Genomic DNA, 24,694 nt, shown 5'->3' with positions numbered 1-24,694 from the left:
GAATACTAACAGGCAGTGTAACTGTAACAGAAGTAGAGTCATGAGCTAACTCAGTAATATACACAGCGATCTTTATCTAAAGCTAACATTAGCCACCATAAGCTGTGTGTGAGTGTGATGAACTGAGAAAAGGTGTGATTTGTTACTTTTGAATTCAACTTTAAATTTTTAGGAAGCAGATTTGGTTGTTCCTTCATCCTACAGGTACACGGTCTGGCTGTAAATGTCAGTTAAAAATGAACTGAGATGTCCTGTTGGATGTAGGATTTAGGATTCATCATGTCACAAAATAACCCACCAACAACAACAACAACAACAACTTGGGGATCGAGTACAGTTTCTGGAAGCGATAAGAAGCATCCACGCTTTAACAAAAGATTGACTTTAATTAAATGGATATGTACAGCACATTCCTGAATCAAAACAGCAGGTCAGTATGTCTTCATATTGAGAATTCTTTACTTAGTTTCACCCCCACCCCCCCACCCCGAAAAAAAAAAACAACAACAACAGATACACAACAGATGTGCTTCAGTTTCAAAAATGTTTTAAAACCTCCCCTTATTGCACCAGAGTCATACAGACTTGAGTCACAGGGTCAGCGTAAGGACGTCAGCCTTAAAACAACACACACGCCAAAATCATACTGTATGCATGTGTCCCACAAAACGAGGACAAAGTAAAGACGCTTTACCGGTCGCTACAGCAGCTTCCACGTCGTAACTCCGCCACACACATTATTGAAACAATAATTATTCAGATTGCTTAGAAAAGACCCCAAGACTGTCTATAAAAAGGGTATCCATAAAATCCATAGCTTGGTAAAGAAACAAATAAATCTTAAAAACTGAGAGATTTTATACGTCTGTGTGTTTGTGTCAATAAGTCCAGATGTGTACAGAAGTGCACAATAAAGCCAAGAATTTAAAAATAGCCAAACAGCTTCAGAAAACAACCAACCAAGAGATGGAAGAACGTTTAGTTTGCACATAATGGAAATACAAATGTTTTAAATAGATCGGAACTCCTCATACGACACTGTTACAATGCTGCTGGGCTGCCTTTACACACATACAACAACCACCTGTTCTTTATAGTACTGCAGGTCAACGCCGTACATCGAGGCTTACTTTTTTTTCTTTGCACTCAAGCAAGATAATTGATCACAATGATTGATTAAGTTGTAAAGGAAGCTCATCAATTATCAGCTGCATGCGGTTCTGGGGTCCTACGCCGCACGCCACTGAGGGGTCGCTGAAGAGTACTTTAATATGATATTATACAAGTGGAAATACACACTGAACTGAAAACTTTGGACCAATACAACATCAGTCACATGTCAGAAATCTTCACACAATTAATAAAATCCTAATTGTTGGTTTCAATTTAAGACGCCAAAAGTACATACTGTTATAAACTGTGTGAGCTCCCATAGTCACAAGAGAAAAAAAACCTCCGGTCCCAGCTTTTAAAAAATACATTAGTGGAAGCAGGAAGATAGAAATAAAAAAATGGCAATTTTTTTTGCACCTGTGTAAAAATCAGCCACAATCTTCTGGCGCTATTCAATAAAAAAAAAAAAAAAAAAAGGAGAGATTGACTTTATATGAAGTTGCTTTTGAAATCTGGCAGTGTAAATGTTCCTGTAGGTCCAAAATCTGTTCCATTCATCTGTAAACTGTTAACTGTTAGTACATCAGTTAGAAAAAGAACATCAGAGAAATCTGGCAATTTTAACACTATCTGACTCTGGGTTATATGCTGGTGTAAAGCAGCTCTGGAGTGGGAATATCATTGTGTATGTGTGTATGTGTGTGTGTGTGGGGGGGGCATTAGTCCAATTATCTCATGTCATAACTCTGCTGTGTGTGCAGGCAGTGTGCAGTCAACTTTTTACTTTGGCGTTGTTAAAGCATTAAAAAAAAAAAAGTAGAAAATTGCAGCAAGGCGTCAAAAGTCTGAAGGAAATAGAAGGCTGATGGGAAATAAGGATCACAACACAGAGGGAAACATTAAAACAGATAATCAATGTCGGCCTGATGAACACCGCTGATCCAAACCTGACAACGCTGAAGTATTCTGATACAAATAGCCATAATAGGAGGCCGGCTTTTATTCACAATTAACACACTAACAACCCCCCTTAAAAACCAGACAGGGCCGACACAGCAGCATATGCATTCAAGCTAGCTTTCTAAAGATGTACAGGTAAATAGGTTTACTGGGAGAGCAGGAAGTAGCTGCCACTGCAGTGCAGATCTGAAGCGTCTACCATGGCTGCATGTCCCTGAGAACCGAGATCCAAATGTGATTGAAGAGGTTTTGCAAAACGTCGAGGACTATCTGCACCAGGAGCCAGACAAATCCCAACCGGCCGCCCTCCAGTGCGTGTTCTCAGTCTACGCTGCCACGGAGCCTCCCGCGCAGTCGCCTAGCAACAGCAGCAACCGCAAGTCAGTGAAAACCCTCCCGCCTCGCCTCGCCTCGCCTCGCCTCGCCGCGGGAAATACACAAAGCAACGTTTGAAAGAGGCGCAGATGGACGGTGTTAAGACTGACACGAGGGGCCGTGAGAAATAACATTAATAATAACACTGACCACGCTGACTTCTAATTTTATCGGCTGCGTAAATAACCAAACTTCCAAAAACAAAAATCCATTATTTTAGTTTTGCTCTGAGCCGTTTGGTTTGAATGTGCTGGCACTAGTACATAATTACAGTCTTTATTTCTTTCCCACCTGGATTCAAATGTACATTTAATGAAGACGATTCACTTTTAAGGCAGTGTTTGACTTCACAAGATCTCCGTCATTACTCTGCAGAATTAACCAGACCAGGCTCAATGAACGAGCAAATCAATGTGTTTTTGGAGGGAAAAAGAAGCTTGTTCCCTGGGGAACCTAATGAGCGCAGTTAAAGGAAATCTAGAGTTTATTACAACTTGGGTTTGACTTTTGAAGCTCTGGTCAGCAACATTGCCCCATTCAGTCATCTCCGCAGCGTTAGCATAGCTGATAGAAAGAATGGCCAGGGCTAGGAAAGTAAAACGTGAGCTGTAATAAACAATAGTTTTCCTTTAAGTGTGCTGATACACACGGAAAAAGACTTTAACCGCTTCTGCTCAGGAGCGGAATCAGTCCATAAAATCGACCTCTTTTAGAAAAGAAAAAAAGAAAAAAGAGAGAGAGAGAGCAATGCATCCCAGAATGCACCCTACTCTTCCAGCCAGTACGTTGGATTCCTTTCCACACCAGTAACACATTCCACACTGGGAAATGTAGAACCACAATAGCCATGTTTGGTAGATCTGAAATGAGGAAGTGTAGGGACAGAGGAATTCAGTCACGTTTGATATCTTTGAGTTGTGTTCTGAGGCAGACAGACCGTGAAAGTGGAAATAATTTAGTTTCCTCAAGAGCCCGACAGAAGAGAAAAAAAATCTGAAGTCTGCTCTGTGCCCTCGTCCCAACCGCCGCTGCTGTCTACGCTGAAACGTTGAGTGAAAACAAATGTTCACATTGACGAGGTTTTGATCAAAGATGCTGAGTCAGGCTTAAAACTGCAGCTTAAAAACACCAAACACACTTCTCTCTCTCTCTCTCCCCCCTCTCTCGCTCCTCACACACACACACACACACACACACACACACACACACACACACACACACACACACACACACACACACACACACACACACACACACACACACACACACACACACACACACACACACACACACACACACACACACACACACACACACACACACACACACACGCCCATCACTCGGAGACTTTAGCCGCCTCGAAGTTGACGGCCAGTTTTCTGTGCTTCCTTTTGGAGGCGGAGCCAGGGGTGTGGCCTGTTGCTGGAGGGATTTGCCGAGGGGGTGTGTGTGGGGCTGCTGTTGTCGTGGAAACGGTGTCTGTCAGGCCAGGACTGGACGAGGAGAGGTCGCTGTTGGCAGCGTGTTGGTGTGGCTGGTCGGCTTTACCGCCCTGTGATTGGCCGGAGGGCTGGTTCTGGGCTCTCTGTGATTGGTGTCTATGGGCGGCGCTGTAGAACTCTCGAGTTTCCTGGTTCTTCTTGTTGGCGGATACTCGCTTCTTAGTCACCTGACAAGTGGAAGGTTGGGTTACCATGAGCGCAGCATTACTTTATTAGCATAAAAGAACAACAGAAGGAAGGAAAAGTACAGCAAAATGTTCCAACTGCCTCTGTTCATACGTCTACGTTTACCTGTAAGGGAATAAACTGGTTGTGTGAGCCGATGGGCGGCGCCGCTGCAGGCTGGTGGCGGGCGGCACCAGGGAAGGTTCCTGCTGCTCCGTAGAACGGTTGGTTTTGGTGGTGGTGAGGAGGCAGCGCCATTCCCCAAAGAGGGCCAGGGGCATAACCCTGGGGAGGCAACAGCAAACCCCCTGGAGGGACAGAGCGTTCTCTTGAGACACCAGCTCATAAAATAAAGATAAATAAAGAAAATAAAGATTTTCTAAAGATTTTGCTATCAGTATCATTATCAGATGTAAATCCTGCAAAAATGTGATCAATAGTTGTTGGGGAATGCCAAAAACAATGAGCATGGGAGTGTAGATATGAGAAAGCATGTTGGCTGTAGTCTTGCAGGTACGGCCACAGAGAGGGTGTACCCCACCATCTGCTCACAACCTCAGCAACAGACCGTGACACTAAACTGTAAGGAGGGAGGACTGACCTTGTTGGTTGAAAACGGAGGCCATGGCTCCTATGGGTGGGGGCCGTATCTGACCCACTCCTGGGTACAGAGCAGGTGGGAGGGGGAAGCCTGATCCCACGGAGTTCTACAGGCAGCATAGACAGAAGCTTTAGTTGTACATCGGAATAATGACAGACTGTGATCTGTGCATATTTATAGTCCCTTCATGCCCTCTGGAACAGACATGTTTTTACCAGTTTTAAATTCCTGTGAGTATTGTAGAACACTGTACAGGATTTTTGGCATCTGATAACCTTCAAACTCATAGATCTGTTACTCAGAATAGACTTCCTGAACTTTAAAATGCTCTGCCTATCTTCTAAAAACATGTTCATTTAGATTAAGTGTGTGTGTGTGTGCGTGTGTGTGTGTGTGTGTGTGTGTGTGTTGTACCAGTCTCTGGAGGGCAAAGAAGGCAGCTTTCTCCTTGGCATCATTTTCTGATTGGCACTGTGGGCCATGAACCATCAGCCCATTGGACAGCTTCACCTGACACACTACTACACCCTGTGGAGATGGGGGACAACGTTAGTGCAACCACACAGACACAGACACAGACACACAGACACACAGACACACAGACACACACATAGTAAAGTTATTCAGAGGTATTTGTGTAACATGCAGAAGAACATGAGACCAAAATAATATAAGAATACATTTTCGATGTGTGTTGCACAAGACAATCATGGACTGTGTGGTGTTACCTGTCTGTTGCCTATGAAGCTAAACTCAGGTGGTGCCATCCCTAACCCCACGCAGACACACGCCAGCTCCGACACCTTACTGGTCAGCATGGCGTTGGAGAGGTTGGCAGAGGCAGCCGGCGCGGGAGATCCTAATACAGCTGCGTCACCGTGTGGGGCGTTCATATTTGCTGCTGAAGGGGGGGGAATGGGATGAAAAGGGGAGAAAAAATATGGCTGAAGTTCTATACAAACAAGCATGTTCTTTGGTTTGTAAATCTGGTCGCAGTATGCTTGCCTGCGGTGCAGTAATCAGTTACCTAGTTTCTTGGACGAACGTCTTCTGTTCTGCTGTTGACCACCAGAGGCAGCACTGTTAGCCGTCTCCTGGGGAGAGGGACTTCCTGTTCCAGCACCATCAATCTTTAGCATCTCCTTCAGCACCATGGTTCCCTTCTGCAACAGACAGCACACACACAGTATAATTTGTGTCAGAGTTGATCTACTGACCAGAGACAGAATAAATGGATTGAAATAAAATGATATTACGCATGAATTTCTCGAGGATTTCAAGCAAAGAAAATGAGTCGAGTTCAGTTTTTGTAGACAAATACTTCATCATATGTATGCAAAGAGGTCATTTCTGATTATAAAATAACGTTTGGTACAGTCTTGTTTAACATATTGAGAACAGTTAGTAAATAGCACTATGAGTCAGCAAAATCACAATTAGAATGTGCATTACAAGAAGACTGTCTTTGCCTCTGATGACTCACCATGGCGAAAGACTGTGGAGACAACGGGCCATCTGACTGGCTTGCAGGTGCTTGTGGAGGAATGGGAGGGGGTGGGGTCTGCTGGCTACCCTTGGAGATCTTCAGACTGGCTATCAGGTCCTCAAACTCAGTCGTAGCCTAAATGAAAGAAATATGTGAAGAGACAGGAGAGCGGAAGTGAGGAGACGTGAGTTTACACAAATTTAAAAACAAGATTTTGACCATTGTAGTTTAAAACAAGTGATTGGCTGCAAACCTTATACCCTTACAGCTCAAACATGCACATACAGTGGTTGAACAGAAGAAAACAGGCTATGGAGAATAAAGAGAAAAGAAGAATAGAAGTGTTTATGTTGGTGTGTGTACCTTGTTGGCTGTGTTCTGTGCAGGAAAAAGGGAGTTGGCGTCTTCATTTTTCTTCAAAAGTCTGATGCCGCCAACTGGGGTCTGCAAGGAACATACACAAACCAACATGATTCTAGCCACATTTAACAAAAAGCAACAGTCTGCATCCAAAATGACACTAATTATGTCAGGCTGCCTCAGTGTGAGCTTCATCTAGCTTCAATGCATCAAGCATTCCTTTATTTCTTATTTGCAGCACAACCGACACATGTATCTTAATATATCATCTGCTTTTAATTTGACCTGACATGCGGCAGTTTCATGCAGTCTGGGTGATGGGGGAGCATGCAGGTGTGGTCCGTGCATTTGTGTACTCACAGCTTTGTTAGCGTGCTGGCTCCCACCCTGCTGGGAATGCCCTTCCTACAGTTGGAAACAGTTGTTTTAATAATTCATTTTTGCTTTAACACAGTAACATCTTTAGAAGTGGAAGAGTGGACACAAAGAAGGGCTGCCACGAGGACAAGGAGGGTGGGTGGGAAGTTCCACACATTTAAAATCCCTCAAAAACATTCTACCAAAAATGGTAGCAGCACTACAGAAGATGTTGCTTACCAAACACATACACTGATACAGACTTACATTGTGCCAGTGCGCAGGAGGTTTGTGAGGAGGGCCAGAGCTCTGCAGAGTCTGCCACACATTACTGTACTCCTCTTTATTCTGGATGAAGCAGCAGAGACAGAACATTAAAAATGTATATTTGTATGTTTACAAGCTTAAAAGGGCATAAACAAGTGAGGAGGGTCTAAACGCAGGTAATCCTGCACTTACCTTCCCCTGTTGTTTCTGGATGAGACCCTTAGAGGGAGAGTTCCTGTTGCCCTTGCTGTTATGCTATAGAGGGAATGGAGAAAGAGGTTTGTGTGAAAGGGCATAAGACAGTGGCATGGAGATCCATCTGAGAGACATTTCCAATGTTTTTAAATTTTAAACAGAAAAACTGTGTGGCTGCCCTCTTACCTGTGTGGGTATAAAGGGTGAACGTGGAGAGTGGTTCAGGCCGCCGAGCTGGCGCTGTGAGTTGAAGTTTGTGGCTGCGGCGGGCTGAGGTTTGACGATGGCGGTGAGCTTGTGGGAGGTGTGATCCACTCGGGCTCCATGGGAAAGGTTGATGAGAGCACAGGGAGGGAGGCGGTAACCGCGAGGTGACGTACACCTGAGGACACGGGGCCAATGATACAGCGGTCACATGTTTGCTCAGAAATCATTCTGGTGTTGTGTGAAATGTGTGGAATTAACCCTTCCTAAGGCCCGCCCCTTTTTGCTTTGTGCACCAATAACAGCTGAGCAAGCCTCAGTCAACTTTCTCCTTTCCTGTACTTAGATATGCTATGTGCTAGGCTAATCTATGTTGAAAATACAAGCCCATTTTGAAGACGGTTAAAAAATAAAAGTGACACGTATATAGCCACCGCGGAAGAAACAAAAACTAGAGGCCGGCTACTGAAGTGAGTCAATCTCCATAAGCACCTGTATTAAAATGCCCAAAATAAACATGTGCAGCCCACTACAAAAACAGTTTTGGTCTCTATAGCTGATTTCCCCCATATCATGTCATGACAGTTGATGAATTGGGAAATTGGCGGCTTTTTGTCACAGGTGGCTGTTTTCAGTAACCAGGCTTCATTTGGCTGGCCTCAGCTCCACCCACGCTCTAGATATTTGCCCATTTCTGGATTAGCCGGGAGCCGGCGGAGTCAGGACTGCCAAGATGGCAATGGCCAGCGTCAACTACGCTCGGAAACCTATGGCTGACACCACGGAGAATGCATCAAATTTTGAATTAAACTGTCTATGATCTAAGTACAGAAAGTTGATCGAGGTTCTGACTGAGTGGTGCTCAACTGTTACTAGAGCACAGAGCCAAAAGAACTTAGGAACGATCAATTCTGAGCAGTTGTTTATCATTTACACTTGGTCATGATTACCTGATGTTGAGACCTCCAGCAAATTCTTCATCAAAAAGCACTTCATAGAGAACCTCTGCCTCACGCTCCGCTGAGGGACAGACACAATATAAACTGTGAGAACCTGCACATTACCCTTATGAAGTTATAAAGGAATCAGGATGAAAGAAAGGAAACTGTGTATCCTCCTCACCTCCTTTAATGCCGATGATTGTTCCTCTGAGTCCCAGTGGCACAGTGAAGCTCTCCCTTGTGTTGACGACTCTGTCAAACAGGCGATACTCTGCATCCGGGTCTGGAACCACACCCTGTTGCTGCTCCAAGGGCTAAAGGCAAACACGGGCATGCATGCATACATTATCTTCTCAATTAATTGATTGTATGAGGCCTGGTTTAAAAGATCTAAAAAGGAGTGTGAAACAATCAGATTTACTTGTCGTGAAGTGTGCAAGAAATCAGCCTAAGAAGTAGAAAATAGTCCAGTAAACAAAGTACTGCCTAAACATAAAGTAATGGCACACACAGGCAAAAAAGTACTCACCCTGAAGAGGAGATGAGGCTTGACAGTCACACGGACTTTCTTGGTGCTCTTCTTCACCTAAGAGATGGAAGAGACAGAAATAGAGGATAAAGTGAGAGATGTGTCAAATGGGGGACAGAGAGTAGACACAAAGGGGGAAGTACGCTGTAGTTTGAGGCTGTGTGCGTCAGGGTCACCTTGGTTTTCTCCACTGCCTCCTCAATCCTCTCCACGATGGCGGTGTCCAGCACCTGAAGGTCACACGACGCCCTGCTGACGGAGCTCACGGGGTGACTTTTTAACCACGAGGTGATTTCAGCAACCCTCTCCGCTCTGTGGGGCGTCCATCAATATCAGGCATCATCAATAAATACACCACCGATTCAATTAATTCAGAAAATTGAGTGGCATTATCACATGAGATTATTCTTAATATAGATCTGTATGTGTTCTTTTACCCATTCTGGTCCAATCCAGGCCAGATGTCATCTTCATAGAAAACATCATCATGACTGTTCCTGGACACTGTGTTGAATACTTCAGAAAATCTATAAAAGCATAAAACATCATTTTAAATGAAAAGCCTGTTGGTATGAATACAGAGGGGACAGTTCTAATGTTCTCAGTTTATACCTGTCCAGGTATTCAGCTAGTAGCTCCTCCACAGCAGCAGAGTAGACCCACTCCTTTTCAGTTCTCTTGGTGTATCCAGGAACCTCTTCATTCTTCTTGTTGAACTTCAGGTTCAGGCCCACGTTAGCTCTCTGCTCACCACAGGGACTGCAAACAATGTATGCAAAGAAAACATTGGTGCAAAATGTAAAAGAGCCATGCCAAACAAAGGCCACTGGAGTGCAAATTCTTAACGTCTTACACACTTGAAAAAAAGAGCATGCAAACGTGGAAACAGTGACAGAACACTCACTTCTTCTTAGAGCCTCTGCCAATGAAGATGCTTCCTGAGAAGCGGGACACGAGGTAGCTGGTGATGCCGAGACGAGATGCCAGAACATATCCAGGATTGTACTTCACACAGTACTTCTACAAAAAACAAACACATTTGGGCAGACATTACATACCTGAGCCACAGATGGTGTAAACATGGAAAGTACCCTCAGAATAAACACAATAACTCTGAACTGAACTCCTTCAAACGTGGTGTGTGTTTAAGTGTGTGTGTGTCTTACATGCTGATTTTGAATCAAGGTATCCAGCTGTGGTTCGTGCGGCACGTTGAAGACCACTCGTACCCGGCCGTCTTTGATGACATCACTAGAATCTTGCACCTTTTAAAACAAGAAATAGAAGAGATGGCGATTCAATTAGCCAAATGAGACACAATCAGAGAAGACTTGCTAGACAGAAAGCACTGTGATGGGGGATGCTTTTACAATGTCACGTTGCAATCATGTCATCATAGGAGAGAGACTACTTCCAAGTTCCTTGTTTATAGATGACATTTATTTTGGACGTTAAGCAATACAGAATGTTCAAAATCATAGCCATCAGTTATTGAATACTATTTATTGACGTTCACTTCACCATGACGAGTCAGGGTCAGAATAAAATAGTTTATAAGTGGTGAGAGGACAAACCAAAATTAAACTGATTGTCATCAAAATATTTACAGATGCATAAAACAGCCCAATGCAGGAGTCAATTACAAACTAATAACTAGGGGTGGGCGATATGTGCAAAAAATACTATCTCGTTATTTTTTGGGATTTTGGCGATAACGATAATCAGTCGATATCCTATAAAATGTGATTGGAATTGTCTGAGTTAGGGCTTGTGTCCACCAAACGCGTTTTCAACTTGAAGCGCTCTGAGCGCAGCGCTAAAAAAGTCTTTTTGAAACTAAACCATTTCCATGCCAGAGAGGTAGACCCGCGTCTCAGCACTAAATCATCTGAAGTACCGGTAGCTTCAGGGACTGGAGGTGCTTGCATTTTCTCTCTACCATCACAACGCGCTGCTAAACTGTTGCAAGGAGGATGCTAGCGAGTGCAGCATTTCTGCACCGCGTATTCAGTGAATGTGAGGAGTTTCTGCGTGCGTTTCAATATTTTTGGCGAAGTAATTTAAATACTCGATAATGGAAATTTGCACATCGTCAAAACAACAATGACGATATTATCGCAAACGATCTATATCGCCCACCTCTACTAATAACAAACGACTATTTCATATTTAAGTCCCGCTTAACTTGACCTCTGAGTAGAGCTGCAACGATTAGTCGGATAACTGATTAGTCGATCGAAAGAAAGAAAAAATAATTACAATTTTAATTACTTTAATTACTTAAAAATGGAAGGAAATGCTGTTTTCAGCCTCTTAAATATGGAGATTATATGTTTTTCTGACACTAGCGTGTTGCAAAACACCAACATCAAATTTATGCATCTACCCTACTGGAAACCTGTAGGCTTAGCAGATGTTTTCTTTGATTAAATATAAAAAAGAAATACTGTACAAACCTTTTCTCATGTTGCTACAGTTAGCTACAAGCTACAGCTATTTTTTCCAATCAATGTCACTACAAATCGTATGCCTGGCAGCCAAAACTCATCTCATTGGCAATGGCAAAAGCATTCTGTTTTCTGTCCCGACTCTGTCTCTATGATTTGGACTCTGTCTTGACTTGGAACCAAACCTCGATTTGGTGGTTTTGACTACAGCACTGCCATTATATCTACAATGACGGGAACCGCTGAAGCAGACGACTGATCACATACCTCGCCCATGGCGCCGTAGTAAGGGTTCCCCACCATGAAGACGGTGGTTGTTGGAGGAAAGAGCTCATCTAAGCTCTTGAAGCAGGTCATAGACGAGTAGAAGGCCTTGATGTCCTGAGAAGATGAAGGGAAATGCGGGTGAGCGAGTTATTGTTTTAACAAATATTAAGTTTCCAATAAATTCCATAATTCAACTAAGTCTGTATAATAAACAAAACATATCATGTCATTAGTCCTGGAGTGTGTGCGCTAACATTTTACAGAAGACTGCTTATTAACAGACACATGTTGTTGACAATTGCAAGGTTTATTTCAGAGTTTAGCTTGTCTTTACTCCTCAGCTCATGTAGTTGTTTCTGCAGCCTCATGGCCCTGCTGGAAAACAACATAGCTTAGCACAAAATCTCGTTGTTCTGCAACTAGGCGTGTATCAGATGAAGTATGTAGTCAATAAACCTCATGGAACCACAGGACTGTAACAATCTTTCCCTAACTGTAAGCAAAGGGTTTGTAGTTGTAAACACTGCATTCGTGGAGCTTAACTGGTCACGGGTTTCCATGACTTTTATCTGTGTATTTCTTTCTTGTATGAGTATGCCAGTACCTTAACCACGGTCTGGTAGGCGAAGGGGAGGACCTGCTTGGACCACTGCTTCTCCAGTTCCACCACCCCGTTGGCTTTGGGGACGTACTTCCTTCCCGTCAGCAGCTGGCCGTACAAAACTACCGCAGTCTCGTTCACCACGATGCCTTTCCTCTTTAAGAAACTGCAAGAAAGAAAAATCAAGGAATAAAGGAAGTGTATTTATCATTATAAAACACAAGGTGGTTTAACTAAATGAAAGTTTGCCGTCCTTCATGCTACACACATAGAAAACTATAATTAAATACATAGAACAGCATTTAAAATAAATCCATTGATCATTAACACAAGCAATAAGACAGGAGAGGTCACACTTTATGGCAATTCAAAAATATCAAAAGGTCTTATGATTTGAACGCAACACGCACATTATGTTCTTGTTGGGTTTAATACCAAGAAACGGCAATGTTACAAAGGTCCCTTAGCCACCAAGGTAGGAGAAAGGCGCCAATATGTTTTCTAAACATTTTAAAACAGCTGTATTTTCTCTACAAGTTCCTGTAACAAAGTCTCTTGTTTGGTTGTTGTTTGTGCCTTACTGTTCAGTTAATCCCTGTACATCCTTCACCCAGTCCTTCTGCTCCCTGTCAGACAGGCAGGTGATTTTGGTGGGAGGAGGAGTGGAGGGCCTGTCGTACACGCTTTGGACACCAGGTGGTTCTTCTAAACAAAACCTGCAAAACAGGGTGAAAGGTTTCAGTTGGATTAGCTGCCTCATGCTTTGCACCAATACAGTGCAATACAATACCAAGACAAATTGTGTGCTAGCCAAAGACAAAAGAAAGTTTGCAGATTCTGGGCCATGTGTGGTCTTCACCATCTAATATTTTTAGGACACATTGTGTAGAATCTGGCGCCCCCTGGTGGTAGTGTCTACAAGGATCCTTTGCAGCATGGGGTGCGTATTTTTTTTCCATCAACATAATATTTTCATTTTAGTTCTTACTGGCCGATAAAATGCTTTCCATAAAATCCCAGGGATATACAATGACAATAACTTAGTAGAATAAGTAGAATCTATCCATTACAACAACTTTTTGTCTCATGTGTAAATCAGAAAACAAACAAACACACATTCAGTAAATCATTATTGACAAAATGCCCAGCGCTTATTCTTACTTGACGTCTCCGTCTGACACTGCAACGATGCGAGCTTCCTCTAGATGTGGCCAGTTGACAAACACAGTCTTCCCCAGCACTTGTGCAGCAACATCATCACACACCTAAGAGCATAGGAGCAGAGAGGGGGGAAAAGGGCAACACAATAATTAGGGGGGCAGTACATTTTATAGGACATTTGATATAGAAGGCATGCAACAGTGAGTAGACAACAAACTACAGCTTACTCTCATCTTTTAAATGATGGTCATGCAGATGTAAAATTCTGTGCTATTGATGCAGTGGTTTCCAGACAGTCTAAACTCAATAAATCGTCAAAGTATAACACATTGTTTAGGTGTTTTAATCCATTTTATTCTGCCCACAACCTGAGATTAAACAACTCGAAAAACAAAGATCCTGTGACTTTTCTAGAGCCCCATCTAGAGGACGCTCACATCATTGCAGAAAGAGACACCAAGTAAGAATTAGTATAGTGCCTTTGCCAGTGACAATATTATTGATGATAATATTATCAATCATTAAAACATGTATGTTGAGCTAATTAGTTAATTAAGTCTGCAATAATTATTTTAGCAGCGAGATCAGTTAAAAAAAACAAACAAAATCTCACCGCGTCTCCTTCCTTGCTGCGGAGGATTTCCAGTATGGTGTTCTCCCCTCTGCTGCTCTGCTGGAACACGACCACCCCAATCTTCTTCTTATAAAACTAAAAGTGAGAGAGCCCACAGACAAGCAGGACGCAGACAAAGAGAGAGACCGTGAAAAACTGCAGCCGACGTTTCTACACTAAATTTCTTCCAAGTAGTTTAGAAGAACCAAACACGTTATACAAACAACAAGTTATTACTGAGGAAGTTCAGCTGATTTGGAAAGTAAGTCTATAATTAGGGTAAAAGCATCATTCAACACCAGTACATTGTACATGTTTGCACACACACTTACCTTGTGCTTAATGTGTTGCAGTGTGGGAAAGCCACAGAAGTACAGAGCCGAGCGGTCGACGGGTCTTCGGACATAGTCCAACGGTACGTGCCAGGCATCCATAGGGATGTGTTCTGTCCTGTAACCAACAGACACAATACAATCGACCTGCAGTGAACATCAGGCTGCATGTGAACTAAGTGGGTATAATGGCTGATCTGGTTTCTGTGGCTTGTGTGTGATAGCATGGACAAATAAAGCTACTGTAATTTGACAGTAAAACCATGACTAATTACAGTTGTTGTACACTTGTTTTACGGCTTGTATCCAGGCTGTGGGGGAGTATATGTGTGTACCTACCTGCTATGGCAGTGGACGATGTCAGGGAACAGCTGAGGCAGCTGGGAGGCGTATGCGTAGTCTGTTTCATGGTCATATGAGTAGACTGCACACTCTGTGTGACGATTCCTGGCCTTCTCTTCTTTAGTCAGCTTGTGATTGCAGGGCTCCATAGCTGCTAGTAAGCACCTCTGTTCAATAAATATACAACACATATAGTTATACTGTTAATGAGTATGACGTCTGATTATCTCCCCCAGTCTAAGAGTGTGTGTGTGCGTGTGTGTGTACCTCATCTATGAAGGGAATGAGAACCACTGCTTCCCATTCCTGCTGCTTGCCATTAAGGTCAGTTTTAAAGTCCTGAGGGTAGTACTCAATAATGGGTGAATTTTCACTGGTCATCAGGTGCTGAAACAACAAAAACAGTATATTGTCAGCATTATTCTTTCACGTTTGGATCTTGCATAAACTCGCATATTGGCTATTTGCACAATATTGTTGCACGTGTACCAAGTCAAATCCAGAGATTAAAGAGATACTTTGGTATTTTTCAACCTGGAGCCCATTTTCCCATGTTTTTGTGTCTAAGTGACTAATGGACAACAGTTTTTGAAGTTGGGCCAGTACTGAGTGAGAACACTGAAGCCAGCAGCCGAGAAACAGGCTCCAAAGTAATCCTTGCGGGCTGCCTGTTTTTTGCCACTGACAGACTCAGATTGTTGTGATAAGTCGATCGAGGCAGCACATCAGAAACTGCTGTGTCCTGCGAGGTAAAACTACTGTTTTTGTCAGTGGAGTCTGGTGGCTATCAAAAGATTCTGTTAAAACAAAAAGGATTGTACTCTAAGAAAAATGTCTGTCTCTGTAGGGATCTTTTCCATAATGTTGTCAGACACTAGCAATCCAGGTTGAAAAATACCACATTTTCCCTTTAAGTGTGTACATATACTGTACATACAAATTATATGTGCATGAGTGTGTGTTTGGACAGGAGTGTGTTACCCTGTAAGCCTCAGGGAGAAGCTCCTTGCTGGCAGCAGGCAGGACTGCCAACAGCTGCTGGAAGGGCATGAAAGGTTTCCCGAGGTCAAAGGTCAGCTTTAACCCCGATATATTCCTGATGTCAGACAGGAAGGGAGCGTAGTGGTAGGGGTAGTACCTAGAGAGAGATTATTTAAAGACAGATTTATAACTAGAACAAACAGTGGTCTCATTATTGTCCTCAGTCAGTGATTTGTACATTCTATTCTATATGCTTTCCCACTGGAGGACTGAAAGACATTTCCCTGCAAAGCTACCGACTGAATAAATTATATGACTTCCCCAGGTCACTGGAATGAGAAGAAACAAAGAGTAGACAGTGAGTAACATGAGAAAGACAATCTCACCAGCTCCAGGATTGAACCCCGTGGTAATAGTAGTGGAGGATCCACTGGATACCTTCCACATAACACTTGGCCTGCTGGGCTAGAAAGTCACTGCAAATAAAAGAATAAAAACATATCTTTCTATGACACTTGTAAATTAATGTATGAGCATCGAATACTGTTTACAAATAATTTTCACATTTCTGTTTGACCGTACGTATGTCTATTCATGACTCACATACTCTCTCTAACCTGCTGAGGGTGTGTAAACTAAAAATGTACCTCAATGTCAAGAATCATTTTATTAACATTAATAACTGTAATCTACCCATACTGTCAAAAAGTTACTGCCCAGTGTGATGGGTGACCCTCAATGAGTTAATGCAAACTTTAACACTGTGTGTATTACTTCACCCTCAAGGTGGTGTTTGTGATGTGGGGATGAAAAAGCATTTTTTATGTTTGTCCATAATCTGCAAGCCCTAGCCCTGTCTCCTTCAGTAAGTCTCTGTGTGTATTATATGTGTGTGTGTGTGTGTGTGTGTGTGTGTGTGTGCGCGTGCGCGCGTGTGTGTCTATACACTTACTCAGACACCACATCCACGCCAATCTTGGTCATATAGTAGGTGCGCTTGTACTGTCTGAACTCCGTCTCAAACATATCGTCCTCCTCTTCCTCATCATCTCCTTTTCCTTCTCCAGTCACTTTGTCTGATGAGGTCAGAGCTGCCAGACAGAGGGCAGAGTCCTACACACAAAACAAATGATTAAATACAGGGATTTAATATACATATAGGGATACGTGACCAAAACTGTGAAAACAAGGAATCAATGTTTGTTTGGTTTATTTAATATTTTGGGATAACAGCAGACCTCTTTCTTGTTGGCGTCTTTGCTGGCAGCTTCCTTTTCCGCTGCCAATCCGGCCGCCTCGTTCAGATACTTGTTACCAACTTTACTCTCAAACCACTTCAAGTCCACAAACACCTCACTAAAATGTTCCCGGTCAAACTGGAGGAAGAGAAGGGAAGGAACAGTGTGACAGATTTAAACCATTATTTATGGTGGTTTTGTCCAATATATGCCATTATAGGATAATTCACTTAGAAACCCCATGTAATTTCATTCACTTTCACACTAACTTTATCACAGCTCTCTGCTGACTGAACTACTCATGCTCGTTACATTTATTACACGCACTAACACCTATTAATATGGCTCTTAAAATCAATAGTAACAGTTATCATTTAACAGAAAATATCACTGATAATATTACGTGTTGTCTCACCTCAGCAAGCTTCTCCAGATATTTCTCAAAGGTTCTGAGGTTTAGATGGCCGTTCTCATTCAGATAACCTGCGTCACAAAAGAGGATTCAGTTTTTATATGAAATACCTTACAGCAGCAGCTCATATTTCTATATTAGAATGCCTGACATGTAGAAACCAGTTGGACCAACACAAACCATACTTGATACTAACAACTGACTTTGGTAATATGGTACAAAAGGACATGGGTGTGTGTCTCACCCCCCAGGCTGGGCAAAACGCTGATGTAGGTCTTGTACAGCAACGGCAACGCGTCATGACTGATGTGAAGATGAGGGAGGTGAGGGATGAAATCGTTTCCCACTAGGAAGCCCATTAGAATCCAGTCGTCTATTATTCGCTCCAAGTCATAATCACAACCGATGTGATTCTGGAAAACACACATAAACATAACCAGAACACAGATTAACAAAGAATACAAAACAAAGCTAATGTCAGCAACACATTGGCTAACTAGCTAGCTATTCTACATCCCGTCGTGTACATTGATAGCGAGCATTTTGATAACATTTACGTCAACCATTATGTTTTGTTACATTAACCAAATTAACTTGACTACGTCGATTTTACCTTTAACCACCTTTAAAATGTGACTGTCTTTTCAACATAGATTATATAGCATATCTAAGTAAAAGAAAGGCAAAAGATGGCCATGGTTCTGAGCGAGGCTTGTTTAACTGTTACTGGAGAACAGGGGGGAAAGGGGCGGGACTTAGGAAAGGTCTATTGCACTGTTCACTCCATATTGTGTGTTTGTGTCTCACCCTGAGCTCAGAGAACTCATAGTCAATGTACTCCCTCATCAGAGACAAGTGAAGCAAGTGAAAAGTTGTCTCCTCTGGAGCCGTTATCCTGGAAGAACAGAAAAGAGCAGGGTTCACAATAACACTAAAAAAAAAAGCAGAAAAGAAAAGAAAACTACTATTCAAAAACTGATAAAGGAAAGAACCTTTTCTGGGATTTCTTTCCTCCAAAGCGGACCTCCTCTCTGAGCAGGGAGAAGTTTGGCTCATGGCTGGTTAAACCCAACATTATCTACAACACAAAGAGCAACACAGTGTGAGCACCCAAAGAGGGTTTGAGGATAATGCACATCCTCATCCAACTCCACAGGACACACAAACCCTACCAGGTCAGCATCCAGGCCATACAGGCAGTGTCGGGTGTTGGGGTTGTGATCTGGCATGGTGTTCTCAGAGCGAATAAACTCCATGATCTTATGTTCTCCCTCCCCTGGAGTCTGTGAAGAGGAGAAAGACAAGCTTTGTACAAGCAACACTGACTTTGGCTGCAGCAGAATCACACTGACTGAACAAGCTGAAACTGCAGTGTCCACTTTCTTTAAACCAGCTGTTAACACACCTCGTGACCGGACAGGTAGACTCGGACGTTCTGCCACAGCTTGTCAGTGGAGAGCTTGTTGTGGACAAAATACTTGAGCTGCTCCTGGAGTCTTGCCATGAAGTCAGTGCCTGGAAAAAGGGATGGGTGATTAAAGGAGTTGCTGCCAAATTTACACTCGATATGTTAGCACTGTATAAAATATGTCCATGCAAAAAACAACATCCTTTTACTGACAATAATGGCTGCATTAAAGAAGAAAATGCAGCTGCATTAAAGACCAACACACACACACACATATATATATAGTTGGTCTGCTTTGCTTTCACATCATGAATAATGCAAATTCCGCACCAAAGTGGCCCTGGACCCCCTCAAAGGTGGGTCTCGGACTGGTTGCTTAGTTTGATTTGATTTTCACACCAGACAAAACAAACCGAACCAAAACAGGCAAACGCAAAGCTTCAGCAGAATTCTGCCACTTGTTAATGTGTGAAACTGTCCCAGATGGCACCACTTTATAGCATATTGATGGCAAACCTGGTAATGGCTTGCTGGAGTGTCAGTGAAAAAAATGACAAATGTGATTCCAAATATATCTAGAAATTCAATATAATCATCCAAAATAATTTGGAACAGTTTTCCTATTAATAGAAAGTTAGAAAAAACTAATTTCCATATAAAAAGAAAAGGTATTGTTATCTATTCATCAGTTTTAATGTGTGATGTTCATCTTGAGCAAAGCGTTCCTACCAGGAGTAATACAGTTGGAGTCGAAGCGAGCCTCAGTGGGAAGCACCTCTCCTTTATCCAGAGCTTTTTTTATCTTGTCCTCTGCTTCTTTAGCGGACCTAGACACACAGACACCCACCCACCCACACACACACACACACACACACACACACAAGCAGATATGAAAGAGAGCGGGTCAAACTCACAGTCTCAGGCTGTTATGCTGCCTGTCGTCTGGTTTCTTCGGTCTTTACCAAAGCAAACACTGCATTTTAGTTCTAGTCTGTTTGGGGCTCATTCTGCCTTATTAGGCGGGTTTGCAACAGCGGTACCACAAACATCACTGCTTAACCACACAATTACACCAGACATTGGATTCATAGATTTGCAAAGAGTTTTGATCTTGATCAGATAACTAAAAGAGAATTGGGTATTATTTACTCTTGAGCTTCAACATCATGGTGCAAACATGTTCATAAAATTCCATTTCTTTATTTGGTCACAACAAGAAAAGCTGCAACGAGCTAAGTTTAACCATTCATATTCATGTGACTGAGATTGAGAGGAAATACATTTGCGGGTGAGAGGGCTAAAAGTTTTTATATAATAATACATTTTGGTATTAGCTATGGCTGTTACAGCAACCTGTGTTCACCCTTTCACAACAAAGCCACACAAACATTAAATTCAGGTCAGGAACAAGGTCATGGAGCTGATGAGGATTCTGGGTGTCACTCTTTACAGCAACAGAGGAAAGAAAGAATTCCTCCATGCTCCCTTTCATCCATCTCTACCTGAATCTCCGTCCTCTCTGCTGGTTCATCTTTGCCCTCGGTGCCACGCCGTCCACCGCCATGAAGAAGACCTTGCGAGGCTTGATGATCCTGAAGAGCACCTCCAGGTAATGGAAGATGTCGGCAAAAATCTTTTCCTCAGAAATGCGAAAGTGGACATCTTCGTCGTTGGGGTGGGAACACTGATGGATAATCCCGTTCATGTCCAGATAGAGATTGTCAAATTCTGGAATCTGAACGGTGAAAAAATACAAACAAATGCAATTACTATGTATAATAATAAATTGTACAGCTGCACGATATGGTAAAAATAACAATATTTTGACAAATTATATGATTGCGAGTTAGTGGGAATGATCATTTTTGCATCACAATTTTCCTTTTCACTGAAAAACCTCTTAAAATCATTACGACTATACGAAACAACAACGTGGCCAGTTTTTTTGTTGTTCTTTTTTCACCCTTTTGTGCTGGTGCATGTATTTGTGGGACATTTGTGCCAGTGCTGGAAAATGGAAGTGATAATTTCTCCAATGTCCAAGTAGGGAACAACCAACACAACCTTTAGCCAGTGCAATATTGACGTGAGACAACAGATAAACATCGGCCACTGTAAGCAGTGAATGCAATCTTATTTGCCAATGGGCCGATGTTAGTCAACAAAGCATATAATGGTGCATCCCGACTTTTGTTGGGGTCTGTACCAAACGAACATGTTATTTTACATCTGGAGAAACAACATCTGTAGGCCAGGGCTACTCTGCAGTAGTACAGGATTTCATCATAATGCTGTTTTGTCACACATATTACCTTTATCAAAGGAAACGGCCACATTGTCATTCTGATAATATTTAAATGAATTGTGTAGTCCTAATAATTTTTAAATATATTCTGCAATACTCCTGTGAAATGACCAGTTTGTAAAGTCTATTAATGCCTTGACTGTCTGGAATAAATCTCTCAACAATAGAAACGTTTCTGTTTTGTTTGCACATACCGAGGGGGTCATCACATGACAGACTGTGGGAGCCATAAGTGAAAGGGTCAACTCATCTTTGTCAGTCACCAACAGGGTTCCCACTCTTTAGAACAAATCATTTCCCAGGACATTTTCCCAGATTTTTATATGACAATACAGGACAGAGCTTTCTTACCAACGGTCATATTAAGCTGTGCTTTCAGGCAAATTGATTACATTAATTAAGTAAGCCCATAAGTAACAGTTCAAATCAGGTAGAGTTTATACAATTTGACATAAAATTCATCTTCTAGAAAGTTAAATTGTTCATTACGTGTACAATTAACATCACTGTGCATGTATATATATCAGCCACAGCAGCAGAAATGTTATCACTACTAGGCTGTATGTATGTAGATAAGAGAATTGTGTTCAGCTTAAGAAAAAAAATATATACTCATTCCCGAAAAGATCACTGCAAGTGAGTTCCACATTGCATCTGGTGAACCCGCTCTGAACTGTCATACAGTTTATCCAAGCAAAGGCTTGAGTTTCAAACAACATTTACACCTATGTTTGCGTAGGCGATCTGAGTGAGGGGCTGAAATACAAACATTTCCAGCACAACATAGACTATTTGCAAGATATTTGGTCATTTTAATCCATTTGCAGGTGTTTCAATGACTGGAAAACTACTCTGTAAACATCAAGGTTTTGCAAGACGTGTGGGAACCCTGACCAAAAGAATTCTGCCCCTCCACCCTTATACAAAGAACCTTAGAATCCTCTCCCATAACATTCACATGTTTCCTGTTTGAAAAGGTTACTGTGGATTGACCCCAAGTATCAGAAGGTCATACAGCACATTTTCCACATCAGCTTCTATCAAATATAAAACTGTCCTTTATATTGTGCTAACCTAACGCACATATGAGAGCAGTCTTACGCAATGAGAGTGACACTGAGCAACGACCAGCTGATGAAACTGCTGCTCAAACACTGAAATACTATCTTCCTTATTACAGGAAAACTAGGTCACTAAAGTCCACTCCAGAGAGCCGAAGTAGCCTAAATAACTAACATAAGTAATGTAAGGTTAACTAAAATGTTTACTAAAACGTATCAACTACAGGCTTACGACACAATTGCTGCGTTTGAACCAACTTAAGCTAGCTGCAGCCTGTTGTAAAGTTGGGTTATTATTGGTTAACAAAGACCTAAAGTACCGGCTGCTAACACATTCACTAAGTTATGTTCACTTTGACCTGTTTAACGTTCAAATGTGTAACTTGCAGGTAGAAGCCCAAAATGGAAAGCTAGTTAGTCTTGGGATTTGGCGAATAACATTTAACACGTTATAATAAATAATGGAGTCCAAAGTGTTTGGCAACAAGAGAGCCGTCCTGTCGGCGGGGGAAAACTTTGGTAAGCCTCGCTGAATCAAAGTTGTACGGCCCGCTTCACTTAACGTTAGCTCGCTGATAGCCAGCAGCTAGCTGAGCTAACGCCGCGGCTATCAGCGACAGCGGGTTGTGAAGCTAACGATGTTCAGCCCTGGGTTTCCTACCTGGTGCTCCTTCACAACTTCACTGAGACAGGGATAGCGCTCCGAGATCCATCGGTAAAACTTCGGTACTCCCATCTTCAACACGAAAGTCTCAACCTCTGGGTGAAATCAGTCCACAGTCAGCACTGAGAGGAGATGTTTAGCTACGTGGTCGAGACTGAACCGGGTAACATAAGAACTTGAATCTGGTTTTGTTTCCAACGGCCGCTCACTAGCTAGTTGTCCGTGGTCCGTCTGCTAAAACATTCCGCCGCTGCTGGGAAAACAGTCGTTCCATGTTTTGTTCCCGATCGACCGTGTGCCTGCCCCCTCCCCTCAGTTGTCTCTACGGATTCCCGCCAGAAAATAAATGGAGAAGGTGGAAAAAAATTAAATAATAAAAAGCCCAAAGTCATTGAGAGGTTATAATCATGACATTGCTTTTCCTTATATGATAATATTATAATTTTCACTTGATAAAAGTCAGAATTATTATTGAATTGAGAGATAAAATCTCCTTTTGACATAGGTTCTGGGTAAAAAATATTCACTTAGCATCTCAAAATAATGACTGTGACTCTAAGTCAATATTTTCAGATGCGTTTCTCATTATAATGACATACAGAATATTTCTCCAATGTCACATTTGCAGAAATGGGCTCCCATACTAGAAGGACCTGTCTGATAAGTAAGACAAAAGGAGTGATGACTGTAGCACTGCTTGCCTTTCTCAAACAATGAAAGTGAAACAATATGTTTCCTACAGCTGCCACTAGATGTTATTGAAGAGTCATATTTCACTGATAGTGCCTTACCAAGGTATATTTACGGCTTGTGACAGGTCCTAGCAGGAGACTTGCAGATGAATTAATAATTGCTGCATTCCACTTAAGGGAGGTCCTGCTTTCGGCCGCGCTCCCACCGCAGGCCAAGTTGACCCAAATACGATTTTTTTGCTCACATGTGACTCAGATCTGACTTTTTTGTGATAGTGTGAACAGCACAAATCACATGGAGTCAGATGTATTCAATTCTGATTCGTGCTACTTTCATATAGGGTCCAAATGGGATTGTAGATCAGTCTAGACCGACATTCATCATGTGGGTCACTTCATGACCGTGACCTGTTCACACTGGAATCTCATATAGGCCACTATTAAAAAGTAATGTGAAGAGCCAAACAAAAAAATCTCATCCGAGCAATAAATGAGAATGGAGCGCTGAGGCTTGCAGTGTGAACGTAGCCGGGCTGGTTCACGGTCACTGTCACTGGGACACTTAATGGAACAGAGCTGTCTGGTACTGTTTTTAATTCCACCTGTTGTTCCTGCTGAGTCCAAATGTCTGCTGTGCAACCAGTCCATTAGCCATAGCCATTTGGACATGACTCAATTATAAACAGACATGCTCGAAATGATTAACACATGAGTTGGAAAGGGTTTTTAAAGATTCATTTTAAATTTAAAAAAAATATTTCTTCACTCACACACACTCACACACACACACACACACACACACACACAGGGCTTATAGACATGCAAATGTGGAGAGATGGGCTGCCATGTAACACCAGCCTGGGAGCTGATAGAGGCTTGGTACTTTGCTAAAGGGCCCCTGGCTAGCCACCAGTCCACACTCTACACTGCGGTCCAAGTCCCTGCAGACTGAGCTGCTTCCATCCCCAGGAGGTACTTCTAAAGAAATAATTAAATGTTACGTACGGTTCATAGCAAACAGGATATTCATTACTGGTACAACCTAGAGGTCTTTATTGATGAACAAACTAACGTGTGTGTGTGTGTGTGTGTGTGTGTGTGTGTGTGGAAATGAA

The 24,694-nt window shown here is 42.4% G+C and overlaps 1 protein-coding gene across 2 annotated transcripts; it reads right to left on the bottom strand.

Annotated features, from left to right (window-relative positions):
* Window positions 1-366: 366 nt before the first annotated feature.
* Window positions 367-23,151, bottom strand: xrn1 (5'-3' exoribonuclease 1). Of its 2 annotated transcripts, none has more exons than XM_051426773.1 (41): window positions 22,885-23,151; window positions 20,360-20,592; window positions 19,587-19,684; window positions 18,855-18,964; window positions 18,622-18,732; window positions 18,442-18,527; window positions 18,257-18,344; window positions 17,694-17,862; window positions 17,453-17,520; window positions 17,038-17,175; window positions 16,752-16,912; window positions 16,186-16,275; window positions 15,800-15,956; window positions 15,086-15,205; window positions 14,816-14,985; window positions 14,477-14,594; window positions 14,145-14,240; window positions 13,532-13,635; window positions 12,952-13,086; window positions 12,374-12,536; window positions 11,770-11,883; window positions 10,222-10,320; window positions 9,960-10,075; window positions 9,668-9,814; window positions 9,493-9,582; window positions 9,232-9,367; window positions 9,056-9,112; window positions 8,708-8,840; window positions 8,536-8,605; window positions 7,568-7,763; window positions 7,379-7,441; window positions 7,187-7,267; window positions 6,848-6,967; window positions 6,566-6,646; window positions 6,200-6,337; window positions 5,744-5,879; window positions 5,445-5,617; window positions 5,131-5,244; window positions 4,717-4,822; window positions 4,242-4,423; window positions 367-4,117 (listed from the first exon to the last, which is right to left on the bottom strand). In XM_051426773.1, the coding sequence occupies exons 1-41, from the start codon at window positions 22,957-22,959 to the stop codon at window positions 3,785-3,787; spliced, it is 5,175 nt and encodes a 1,724-aa protein (XP_051282733.1). In that variant the 5' UTR covers window positions 22,960-23,151; the 3' UTR covers window positions 367-3,784. The 2 variants fall into 2 exon arrangements, with proteins under 2 accessions (XP_051282733.1, XP_051282818.1); XM_051426858.1 differs by having other exon boundaries at window positions 6,923-6,967; window positions 22,885-23,150.
* Window positions 23,152-24,694: the final 1,543 nt, after the last annotated feature.

The sequence above is a fragment of the Dicentrarchus labrax genome, unplaced genomic scaffold, assembly GCF_905237075.1.
Source record: "Dicentrarchus labrax unplaced genomic scaffold, dlabrax2021, whole genome shotgun sequence".
NCBI lineage: Eukaryota > Metazoa > Chordata > Actinopteri > Moronidae > Dicentrarchus > Dicentrarchus labrax.
This window is presented reverse-complemented; position numbering and strand designations above follow the sequence as displayed.

Excerpts from the sequence above, each read along its gene's own strand:
- xrn1 (XM_051426773.1), bottom strand. The coding sequence starts at position 22,959 with ATGGGAGTACCGAAGTTTTACCGATGGATCTCGGAGCGCTATCCCTGT. Across the intron at positions 16,276-16,751 it reads GGCGTGGATGTGGTGTCTGA|TGACTTTCTAGCCCAGCAGG; the intron begins GTAAGTGTATAG and ends TTTTATTTGCAG. Across the intron at positions 5,618-5,743 it reads ACGTTCGTCCAAGAAACTAG|CAGCAAATATGAACGCCCCA; the intron begins GTAACTGATTAC and ends CCCCCCCTTCAG.